This window comes from Bombina bombina, chromosome 4 (genome assembly GCF_027579735.1).
Source record: "Bombina bombina isolate aBomBom1 chromosome 4, aBomBom1.pri, whole genome shotgun sequence".
In the NCBI taxonomy this organism is placed as follows: Eukaryota; Metazoa; Chordata; class Amphibia; order Anura; family Bombinatoridae; genus Bombina; species Bombina bombina.
Window position 1 is genome coordinate 280,924,857 of NC_069502.1, and position 12,691 is coordinate 280,937,547.

Consider the following 12,691-nt stretch of genomic DNA (forward strand, 5'->3'; position numbering starts at 1 on the left):
TGAATATCTTAGTGGTATTAATCCGCTACAAATTTGTTCTCATTGAAGAGAGTTAAAATGTTCCGTTATAATAAAGAATTGTGCCTCTCATAATACATGTTATCATTCTAGGTTTTCCAGTTTAAGGTATCACACTACTAGGCAGTTTACCCTAATAAAGAGGTACTACAGAAATCCTTCTAAATATATTAAAAACTTAAGGTATCCATTTTGGTATACTACTCTTGCACTAGTATGGATTATTACAATACTTTTCACATGTTACGATCATTTTGTATAAGCTCATCTAACCAATTCTTGGGTAATTCTCTGGACTACTATTTGGATGTTTAGATGTGTTACCTCAGAGGTTACTTGTGTTTTTCTTGTCTTTCTTTTTATACAGAGGATTGTCTTTATGATGTAGAGATGGTATTCCCAATGATATGATATGAATGTTGTAATACTAAATACCTTAATTAAAAAAATTTGATTAATAAAAAAAAAAATGATTAGTGTTTTTAGACCAAGTAGGTAACATATTTAAATCTTATCGATACATTTCAGCATACATACTTTATCTATGCATTTATTGGGGCCTATTTATCAAGTTCCGTATGGAGCTTGAAGGCCCGTGTTTCTGGCGAGCCTAAAGACCGCTGCTCCATAACCTGTCTGCCTGCTCTGAGGAGGCTGACAGACATCGCGGGAAATCAACCCGATCGAATACGATCGGGTTGATTGATACTTCCTGCTAGCGGCCGATTGTCCGTGAATCTGCAGGGGGTAGCGTTGCACCAGCAGTTCACAAGAGCTGCTGGTGCAATGCTGAATGCAGAGAGCGTATTGCTCTCCGCTTTCAGCGATGTCTGTCGGAAATGATCCGCTGATCGGATCATGTTGGAAAGAGGGTTGATAAATCGGCCCCATTACCTGATTCAAGTTTAAAAAAATTGAAATCTTTAAGCAAGTAAATTACTTAATATCAAAATACCCTACAGGGAGCATAGTTAAGCGTTTCACCTATTTTTATCAATACAATTGATAAAAGCCGGACAGATAGCTCAGCATGCTAAGGCACTGTGGCTGAGCTCTGTAGCATCCCAAGGGTTGCAGGTTCGATCCCTAGTGAAGGTCCACTCAGCCTTTCATTCTTTCGGGGTCGATAAAATGAGCAGCGCCTTGATAACCATACGGGTGATTAGCCGCGCTTTACAAGTACCAACACATACATCTATGCACTTAATCATAGGGTTATTCAAATTGGTACCTGTTTTTTTCCTCAGTCTCAGTCCTCTTGGGACCATTTTGTTGTCTAGGTATCTATTCAAACTACTTATTACCCATTTCAGATAAAGTTGTTTGATAAGATTTTATTTATGTGATTTTTAATCTAGACATATATTTATCCCTGTATCAGTTACAGCATTGCTAGATATTTTCAAAGCAAACATTTCACCAAGATTATATTTCCACTTTGCATTAAAGGTTGCCACTCTCAAAGCACTACCACTGTTTGTATCTATAAAGAAAAGGTGTCAATTACTCTCCCAGTTTAAGCACGGTCCATATAAAAGGTCATCAAACCCAGCAACTATTTAATCTATAACCAGCTAGTAAGGATTTTAGCGGCTAGGGACAGGGCACACAGCTAATTGTGGTGGTCTACATATATATTTACAATTTGCTGCCTATTGTTGCGCAACTTACCCCCTTTGCTGTGCTACTTCTCATGCCACGTCTCATGAGAACTAGGCTGTGGGCGCACATTTGCGTGCACTGGTATTATTAAGTTGAGCACAAATATCGCTTTCGCTCTAAATGTATTGGGGTTTTTTTTTGTAAATAAACCTCTTGATCTGCAAAAAGTTGGAACAAATAAAACAGCTCCACATGATGTTTAAATGCAATGAGTTCAAAAGACTGAAGTAAATAAGATTAAAAGTTCCAAAAATAATCAGGAATATAAAAGATATACATGCTTTTGTTACAAAGGGTGTATTAAAAAGTCGAAAAATAAATATATATCAATATAGCAGACTATTTTGTGACACACTGCCCCAATAAAAGATTTCACAGTGATTTATAAGGTATATAATGTAATAAAGCTATGTTTCCAACATTCATCTCTATTGTAAAACTAGAAATATAAAATGATTATGAACCTTATACAAAATGAATACAGACCAATCTGCAAAAGAAGGAATTAACACAGTCCTTGGCAATCGTATAAGGAGGTATTCCAGTATGCGTTCCTCAAAGAGAAAAGAGGACCATAGTTTGAAATTGTTATAAATTGCTCCACCAAGTTAATAGATGAGCCATTGTACTCATATGTTAACTGGCTCATCTGTTAACTTTGTGGAACAATTTATAATAGTTTCACACTATGGTTCACTTTTCATTTTGAGGAACACATACCGGAATGTACCTCCTCATATGATTGCCAAGGACTGTGTTAATTACTGCATTTGCAGATTGTTTTGGTCTGTATTTTTTTGTGTATAAGGCTCAGTATCACCATTTTTTTTTTATTAGTATTCACTTTTGTTTATCGATCTCTATTGTAACAACTAAACATCAGTATCTCTTCAGCGCACAAGCTTCCTCCAGTGCGCCCTCTGAAATGCTGCAGGCAGCTCTTAAATAAAGTTAACAAAAATAAATGCATTTTATTTATTGATCGAAAAGGGAATGGAGTAATTTGTCAGTACATAAACTTCTCTGTAGATATAGCTATTTTTTTTGTTTAAGGCGTTTGTCCTTTTATATAACTCTCTTACTATAGTTTATCCCTAAAGGCCCTATGATCTTGGGGCATATTTATTAAGCTCCATATGGAACTTGATGCCCCATAACCTGTCCGCCTGCTCTGAGATCGAACACGTTCGGGTTGATTGACACCCCCTGCTAGTGGCCGATTGGCTGCGAATCTGCAGGGGGCAGCATTGCACCAGCAGTTCACAAGAACTGCTGGTGCAATGATAAATGCAGACATGTCCGCTCGCACCATAGTAAATAGGCCTCCTAATGTGCTCTACTCTCGCAAGATTATCTAAGAAGTCTTGTCAGTACTGTAAGGCAGTGTTTCTCAACTGCGGTCCTCAAGTACCCCCAACAGGCCAGGTTTTCATTACAGCTGAACCAGTGGACAGGTGAAGTAATCAGCTGATCAGTAACCATGGTTATTAACCTGCTCTCACCTATCAGCTGATTATTTAATCTGTGCAAGGATTCAGCTATAATGAAAATCTGGCCTGTTGGGGTACTTGAGGACCACGGTTGAGAAACAATGCTGTAAGGCACCTTAAGATGATTTTTGAATAACAAATTTTAGCTTGAGAACCATTTATTTTGCTATGCAGGTTCTAGATGCGAAGAAGCGACATTGCAATATAAACAAATAAAGCGTTTGCGAGATTATCTCCATGCCGGTGGGTCTTTGCTCATTGGGTTCTAAATAATTGTATATTTTATTACAGTTATCAACTTTGATTATGTGTAACGGAAAAGCAGCTTCATCTTACATTAATAATGATCTGAAAAGTCCATTTATTCATTTTCACACCAGTGATATTGCACGGTTGGGAGTTTATATTTAAAAATAAATAATCATTTCAGTAGTTTTATTTTATTATTATTCTATTTATTTGCAAAATGTATTCAGAAAGTGCTGGCAAGTTTGACAATGCTAAACAACAGTTAATTCATGTGAGCAGTAAGCCAGTCTTTGGCCTAGATTTAGAGTTCGGCGGTAGCCGTCAAAACCAGCGTTAGAGGCTCCTAACGCTGGTTTTGGCCGCCCGCTGGTATTTGGAGTCAGTGATTAAAGGGTCTAACGCTCACTTTACAGCCGCGACTTTTCCATACCGCAGATCCCCCTACGCCATTTGCGTAGCCTATCTTTTCAATGGGATCTTTCTAACGCTGGTATTTAGAGTCGTTTCTGCAGTGAGCGTTAGAGCTCTAACGACAAGATTCCAGCCGCCTGAAAAAAGCAGGAGTTAAGAGCTTTCTGGCTAACGCCGGTTTATAAAGCTCTTAACTACTGTACCCTAAAGTACACTAACACCCATAAACTACCTATGTACCCCTAAACCGAGGTCCCCCCACATCGCCGCCACTCGAATAAAATTTTTAACCCCTAATCTGCCGACCGCCACCTACGTTATACTTATGTACCCCTAATCTGCTGCCCCTAACCCCGCCGACCCCTATATTATATTTATTAACCCCTAACTTGCCCCACACAACGTCGCCGCAAGCTACTTAAAATAATTAACCCCTAATCTTCCGACCGCAAAGCGCCGCCACCTACGTTATCCCTATGTACCCCTAATCTTCTGCCCCTAACATCGCCGACCCCTATGTTATATTTATTAACCCCTAATCTGCCCGCCACAACGTCGCCGACACCTACCTACACTTATTAACCCCTAATCTGCCGACCGGACCTGAGCGCTACTATAATAAAGTTATTAACCCCTAATCCGCCTCACTAACCCTATCATAAATAGTATTAACCCCTAATCTGCCCTCCCTAACATCGCCGACACCTACCTTCAATTATTAACCCCTAATCTGCCGACCGGAGCTCACCGCTATTCTAATAAATGTATTAACCCCTAAAGCTAAGTCTAACCCTAACACTAACACCCCCCCTAAGTTAAATATAATTTTTATCTAACGAAATAAATTAACTCTTATTAAATAAATGATTCCTATTTAAAGCTAAATACTTACCTGTAAAATAAATCCTAATATAGCTACAATATAAATTACATTTATATTATAGCTATTTTAGGATTAATATTTATTTTACAGGTAACTTTGTATTTATTTTAACCAGGTACAATAGCTATTAAATAGTTAAGAACTATTTAATAGTTACCTAGTTAAAATAATTACAAATTTACCTGTAAAATAAATCCTAACCTAAGATATAATTAAACCTAACACTACCCTATCAATAAAATAATTAAATAAACTACCTACAATTACCTACAATTAACCTAACACTACACTATCAATAAATTAATTAAACACAATTGCTACAAATAAATACAATTAAATAAACTATCTAAAGTACAAAAAATAAAAAAGAACTAAGTTACAGAAAATAAAAAAATATTTACAAACATAAGAAAAATATTACAACAATTTTAAACTAATTACACCTACTCTAAGCCCCCTAATAAAATAACAAAGACCCCCAAAATAAAAAATTCCCTACCCTATTCTAAATTTAAAAAGTTACAAGCTCTTTTACCTTACCAGCCCTGAACAGGGCCCTTTGCGGGGCATGCCCCAAGAAGTTCAGCTCTTTTGCCTGTAAAAGAAAACATACAATACCCCCCCCCCCAACATTACAACCCACCACCCACATACCCCTAATCTAACCCAAACCCCCCTTAAATAAACCTAACACTAAGCCCCTGATGATCTTCCTACCTTGTCTTCACCATGCCAGGTTCACCGATCCGTCCTGGCTCCAAGATCTTCATCCAACCCAAGCGGGGGCTAGACATCCACTGAAGAAGTCCAGAAGAGGGTCCAAAGTCTTCCTCCTATCCGGCAAGAAGAGGACATCCGGACCGGCAAACATCTTCTCCAAGCGGCATCTTCTATGTTCTTCCATCCGATGACGACCGGCTCCATCTTGAAGACCTCCAGCGCGGATCCATCCTCTTCTTCCGACGACTAGACGACGAATGACGGTTCCTTTAAGGGACGTCATCCAAGATGGCGTCCCTCGAATTCCGATTGGCTGATAGGATTCTATCAGCCAATCGGAATTAAGGTAGGAATTTTCTGATTGGCTGATAGAATCAGCCAATCAGAATCAAGTTCAATCCGATTGGCTGATCCAATCAGCCAATCAGATTGAGCTCGCATTCTATTGGCTGTTCCGATCAGCCAATACAATGCGAGCTCAATCTGATTGGCTGATTGGATCAGCCAATCGGATTGAACTTGATTCTGATTGGCTGATTCCATCAGCCAATCAGAAAATTCCTACCTTAATTCCGATTGGCTGATAGAATCCTATCAGCCAATCGGAATTCGAGGGACGCCATCTTGGATGACGTCCCTTAAAGGAACCGTCATTCGTCGTCTAGTCGTCGGAAGAAGAGGATGGATCCGCGCTGGAGGTCTTCAAGATGGAGCCGGTCGTCATCGGATGGAAGAACATAGAAGATGCCGCTTGGAGAAGATGTTTGCCGGTCCGGATGTCCTCTTCTTGCCGGATAGGAGGAAGACTTTGGACCCTCTTCTGGACTTCTTCAGTGGATGTCTAGCCCCCGCTTGGGTTGGATGAAGATCTTGGAGCCAGGACGGATCGGTGAACCTGGCATGGTGAAGACAAGGTAGGAAGATCATCAGGGGCTTAGTGTTAGGTTTATTTAAGGGGGGTTTGGGTTAGATTAGGGGTATGTGGGTGGTGGGTTGTAATGTTGGGGGGGGGGTATTGTATGTTTTTTTTTACAGGCAAAAGAGCTGAAATTCTTGGGGCATGCCCCGCAAAGGGCCCTGTTCAGGGCTGGTAAGGTAAAAGAGCTTGTAATTTTTGTATTTTAGAATAGGGTAGGGAATTTTTTATTTTGGGGGTCTTTGTTATTTTATTAGGGGGCTTAGAGTAGGTGTAATTAGTTTAAAATTGTTGTAATATTTTTCTTATGTTTGTAAATATTTTTTTATTTTCTGTAACTTAGTTCTTTTTTATTTTTTGTACTTTAGATAGTTTATTTAATTGTATTTATTTGTAGCAATTGTGTTTAATTAATTTATTGATAGTGTAGTGTTAGGTTAATTGTAGGTAATTGTAGGTAGTTTATTTAATTATTTTATTGATAGGGTAGTGTTAGGTTTAATTATAACTTAGGTTAGGATTTATTTTACAGGTAAATTTGTAATTATTTTAACTAGGTAACTATTAAATAGTTCTTAACTATTTAATAGCTATTGTACCTGGTTAAAATAAATACAAAGTTACCTGTAAAATAAATATTAATCCTAAAATAGCTATAATATAAATGTAATTTATATTGTAGCTATATTAGGATTTATTTTACAGGTAAGTATTTAGCTTTAAATAGGAATCATTTATTTAATAAGAGTTAATTTATTTCGTTAGATAAAAATTATATTTAACTTAGGGGGGTGTTAGTGTTAGGGTTAGACTTAGCTTTAGGGGTTAATACATTTATTAGAATAGCGGTGAGCTCCGGTCGGCAGATTAGGGGTTAATAATTGAAGGTAGGTGTCGGCGATGTTAGGGAGGGCAGATTAGGGGTTAATACTATTTATGATAGGGTTAGTGAGGCGGATTAGGGGTTAATAACTTTATTATAGTAGCGCTCAGGTCCGGTCGGCAGATTAGGGGTTAATAAGTGTAGGTAGGTGTCGGCGACGTTGTGGGGGGCAGATTAGGGGTTAATAAATATAACATAGGGGTCGGCGATGTTAGGGCAGCAGATTAGGGGTACATAGGGATAACGTAGGTGGCGGCGGTTTACGGAGCGGCAGATTAGGGGTTAAAAGTGTAATGCAGGGGTCAGCGATAGCGGGGGGCGGCAGATTAGGGGTTAATAAGTGTAAGGCTAGGGGTGTTTAGACTCGGGGTACATGTTAGGGTGTTAGGTGCAGACGTAGGAAGTGTTTCCCCATAGGAAACAATGGGGCTGCGTTAGGAGCTGAACGCTGCTTTTTTGCAGGTGTTAGGTTTTTTTTCAGCTCAAACAGCCCCATTGTTTCCTATGGGAGAATCGTGCACGAGCACGTTTTTGAGGCCGGCCGCGTCCGTAAGCAACTCTGGTATCGAGAGTTGTATTTGCGGTAAAAATGCTCTACGCTCCTTTTTTGGAGCCTAACGCAGCATTTGTTTGAACTCTCGATACCAGAGTTAAATTTATGGTGCGGCCAGAAAAAAACCCGCGGAGCGTTAACAGCCCTTTTACCGCCGAACTCTAAATCTAGCCGTTTGGGATTTGCATCTGTTATATTTATTTCTTATGCCAAAACATAGAACACAAGACTTTTTAGAAATTAGTTTTGAACATGTCACATTTTATAATAGAAAAACAAACGGAATGCACTTACCATTTCTATCAATGGCAAATGGACCATCACTTGTGACAATCTCATAGCTGCAGATTTGGCTGTACTGGGGAGAGCAGTCTTCATCCATCGCTTCCACTTGTAGGATGCTGTCATAGATTTTACCCTCTGTCACTGTTGCCCTGTATGACTTTTCCTTGAAAACTGGAGCAAACTCATTCACATCATTCACCTGTATATGGACCACAGCCCTGTTCAAAATATTAAACAAAATGCTGTTATTTTGTTGAATGCACATCTACTACAGCTTTAGTAAAAGAAAGGTATGTTCTACATGCAAAGAAACTTAGAACATTGTATTTGACTTATCCCCTGCTACCATGTACTGTATACATTCTGTCCCTCATTTCCCAGAGGTATAAAGGTTAGGGGTGGGTTGTGGGCAGAGGCATGAAGGGGGCAGGGCTTCAGGTGTATTGTAGGTGGGGCAGTATACTGTGATTGGAGTCAATGTATCATGAGGGGAACTGAGCACCATTGATGTGAGGGGAAAACTCCTGTATGACAGTGGCCTCAACTCCCAATGCATCACATTCAATCTCATTGTATTGTTGCCAAGATTTTTAAAAATGTCAGAAACACTGCAGCAGAGCGATCAAGTAATCAGGTTACAGAAGTACTGACCACACCCACTGACCTTTCCCATAGCCCCATTCACTCTGCTCTTCCTCAAAACACTCAATGCAAATTCCTCTTAACACACACAGAGTATGAAATATTGTATTATTCAAACTAATTTGTAAACTGCAAGGGGTTCACAGATGTAATTCCACCCAATTAAATTTATTATTATTCCCCTGTTCTAATGTAAAGTGCAGGAGACAGTCAGATGCCACAAAATGCAAATACCGTTAATAGATATATTAGACCTCAAGTCTGATTCCCACACCTCAGGACAATGCAGGAAAGACTCCCTGGAAATGTTACCATGGTACAGGAAGCCAAAAACTGGCACTATCCTAGTAAATATTTGGACATTGGTAAGTGTGCTGCTCACTGCCAGAAAAGATAGAAGACATTTCATAGTAATCCCTATTAGCACCACATATAACAGTATATAATCTGCAAAAGGACTAAAGGTTATCTTTGTTAGTTTAAAAAGGGAGCTAATTTTACAGTTTATATTTTATTATTAATATTGGTGTTCTAGATTGTGTAGATGCAGAATGCTGTAAGTACTGTTCAGAAGTGCCAAAAGCACAATAGTTGTCAATAAATATAAAGAAATAAAAGCAATAGTTTAATACAGTCTTTTGAACACATGGGGGTCGATCCGATATAGATTGTAGTTTGCGGCGCAAGCGAGGGAACCCGCGTCGCCCGCAGTTTCAGCTCGCAACTCGAGCTATCCCATATATGTCGCCGTCAGATGCTAACGTGCCGTAAGTCTGACAAACCAGCAATGTCCAGAAATCTGCGCAAGTACAAATTTCTGGCGTCGCCAGTGACTTGCGGCACGTTAGAAACTGCCGGCGCCTACAAAACACTGACTAAAGTCTAAATCACCCGCACTGTCTAACACGCCTCCCTAACATAGCCCGACACGTCTAACACGCCTCCCTAACATAGCCCGACACGTCTAACCCTCTATCCGCTATCCCCCCTCACTAGCCTAACAATAAAATATGTATTAACCCCTAAACCGCCGCTCCCGGAGCCCGCCGCTACCTAATAAAGTTATTAACCCCTAAACCGCCGCCAGCTATATTAAATCTCTAACCCCCTAAAGTGAGCCCCTACCCCGCCGCTATCTATTTTAAAATTATTAACCCCTAATCTAATCCCCCTACCCCGCCGCCATCTATATTAAATTATTTAACCCCTAAAATACTAAACTATCCCTACCACTAAACCTAAGTCTAACCCTACAAATGGCCCTGAAAAGGGCTTTTTGCGTGGCATTGCCCCAAAGTAACAGCTCTTTTGCCAGCCCTTAAAAGGGCTTTTTGCGGGGCATGCCCCAAAGTAACAGCTCTTTTGCCAGCCCTTAAAAGGGCTTTTGGCGGGGCTTTGTCACAAAGTAAACTGCTCTTTTGCCTACAATCTACATCCCCCTACACCGCGGCCACCTATAATAAATGTATTAACCCCTAATCTAATCCCCCTACACCGCCGCCAGCTATATTAACTATATTAACCCTAATTATATTAGGGTTCATATAGTTAATATCGTTATTATATTATATATATATTAAGTATAATAACCCTATCTAACTCTAACATCCTAACTAAACTCTTATTAAAATAAATCTAATATTAATATTATTAATTAAAATATTCCTATTTAAATCTAAATACTTACCTATAAAATAAACCCTAAGATAGCTACAATATAATTAATAATTACATTATAGCTATGTTAGGGTTTATATTTATTTTACAGGTAAATTGTTAATTATTTTAACTAGGTATAATAGCTATTAAATAGTTATTAACTATTTAATAGCTACCTAGTTAAAATAATTACCCAATTACCTGTAAAATAAATCCTAACCTAAGTTACAAATACACCTACACTATCAATAAATTAAATAAACTACAAATATCTATCCAAAAATACAATTAAATAAACTAAACTAAATTACAAAAACAAACAAACACTAAATTACAAAAAATAAAAAAAAGATTACAAGATTTTTAAGCTAATTACACCTATTCTAAGCCCCCTAATAAAATAATAAAGCCCCCCAAAATAAAAAAAATTCCCTACCCTATTCTAAATTAAAAAAAGTTCAAAGCTCTTTTACCTTACCAGCCCTTAAAAGGGCCTTTTGTGGGGGCATGCCCCAAAGAAAACTGCTCTTTTGCCTGCAAAAAAACACACAATACCACCCCCAACATTACAACCCACCACCCACATACCCCTAATCTAATCCAAACCCCCCTTAAATAAACCTAACACTACCCCCCCTGAAGATCTCCCTACCTTGTATTCACCCCGCCGGGCAGAACTCCTCATCTGATCCGGGCGATGTGTTCCATCAAGCGGCAGTGAAGTCTTCTTCCATCCGGGCGATGTCTTGAAGCAAGCGGCAGAGAGTCTTCTTCCATCGGCGATGTCTTCAAGCAAATCGGCATCTTCAATCTTCTTTGTTCGCTCCTCAGCCGCGGAGCATCCATCCGGCACGACGACTTCCCAACGAATGAGGTTCCTTTAAATTACATCATCCAAGATGGCGTCCGTCGAATTCCGATTGGCTGATAGGATTCTATCAGCCAATCGGAATTAAGGTAGAAAAATCTGATTGGCTGATTGAATCATCAGCCAATCAGATTGAACTTGAATCTGATTGGCTGATTCAATCAGCCAATCAGATTTATCTACCTTAATTCCGATTGGCTGATAGAATCCTATCAGCCAATCGGAAATTCGGCGGACGCCATCTTGGATGACGTCATTTAAAGGAACCTCATTCATCGGGAAGTCGTCGTGCCGGAAGGATGCTCCACGGCGGAGGAGCTAAGTAAGACGATTGAAGATGCCAATTTGCTTGAAGACGTCACAGATGGAAGAAGACTCTCTGCTGCTTGCTTCAAGACATCGCCCGGATGGAAGAAGACTTCACTGCCGCTTGCTGGAACACATCGCCTGGATCGGATGAGGATTTCGGCCCGGCTGGGTGAATACAAGGTAGGGAGATCTTCAGGGGGGTAGTGTTAGGTTTATTTAAGGGGGGTTTGGGTTAGATTAGGGGTATGTGGGTGGTGGGTTGTAATGTTGGGGGGTGGTATTGTGTTTTTTTTGCAGGCAAAAGAGCAGTTTTCTTTGGGGCATACCCCCACAAAAGGCCCTTTTAAGGGCTGGTAAGGTAAAAGAGCTTTGAACTATTTTTAATTTAGAATAGGGCAGGGAATTTTTTTTATTTTGGGGGTTTATTATTTTATTAGGGGGCTTAGAATAGGTGTAATTAGCTTAACAATCTCGTAATCTTTTTTTTATTTTTTGTAATTTAGTGTTTGTTTTTTTTTGTAATTTAGTTTAGTTTATTTAATTGTATTTTTAGATAGATATTTGTAGTTTATTTAATTTATTGATAGTGTAGGTTTATTTGTAACTTAGGTTAGGATTTATTTTACAGGTAATTGGGTAATTATTTTAACTAGGTAGCTATTAAATAGGTAATAACTATTTAATAGCTATTATACCTAGTTAAAATAATTAACAATTTACCTGTAAAATAAATATAAACCCTAACATAGCTATAATGTAATTATTAATTACATTGTAGCTATCTTAGGGTTTATTTTATAGGTAAGTATTTAGATTTAAATAGGAATATTTTAGTTTATAATATGAATTATATTAATTTAATAAGAATTTAGTTAGGGGTGTTAGGGTTAGATATAAATACTATAGTAACTATATTAACTATATTAACCCTAATATAATTAGGGTTAATATAGTTAATATATATAATGTAATAACTATATTAACTATAATATACTTAGGGTTAATATAGATAATATAGCTGGCGGCGGGGTAGGTAGATTAAATTAGGGGTTAATAATTTTAATATAGATGGCGGCGGTGTAAGGGGTTCACATTAGGGGATAGATCAGTTAGATGGTGGCGGTTTTAGGGGCTCACAGTAGG

General features: G+C 38.6%; 1 protein-coding gene across 1 annotated transcript in view; it reads right to left on the reverse strand.

The window, feature by feature from the left end:
* CLSTN2 (calsyntenin 2) overlaps window positions 1-12,691 on the reverse strand; it is an 869,931-nt gene that overhangs the window by 495,133 nt on the left and 362,107 nt on the right. Inside the window, exon 4 of the mRNA XM_053711602.1 lies at window positions 8,080-8,288. Within this exon, the coding sequence (XP_053567577.1) occupies window positions 8,080-8,288 (209 nt within the window). The remainder of the gene's footprint in view (window positions 1-8,079; window positions 8,289-12,691) is intronic.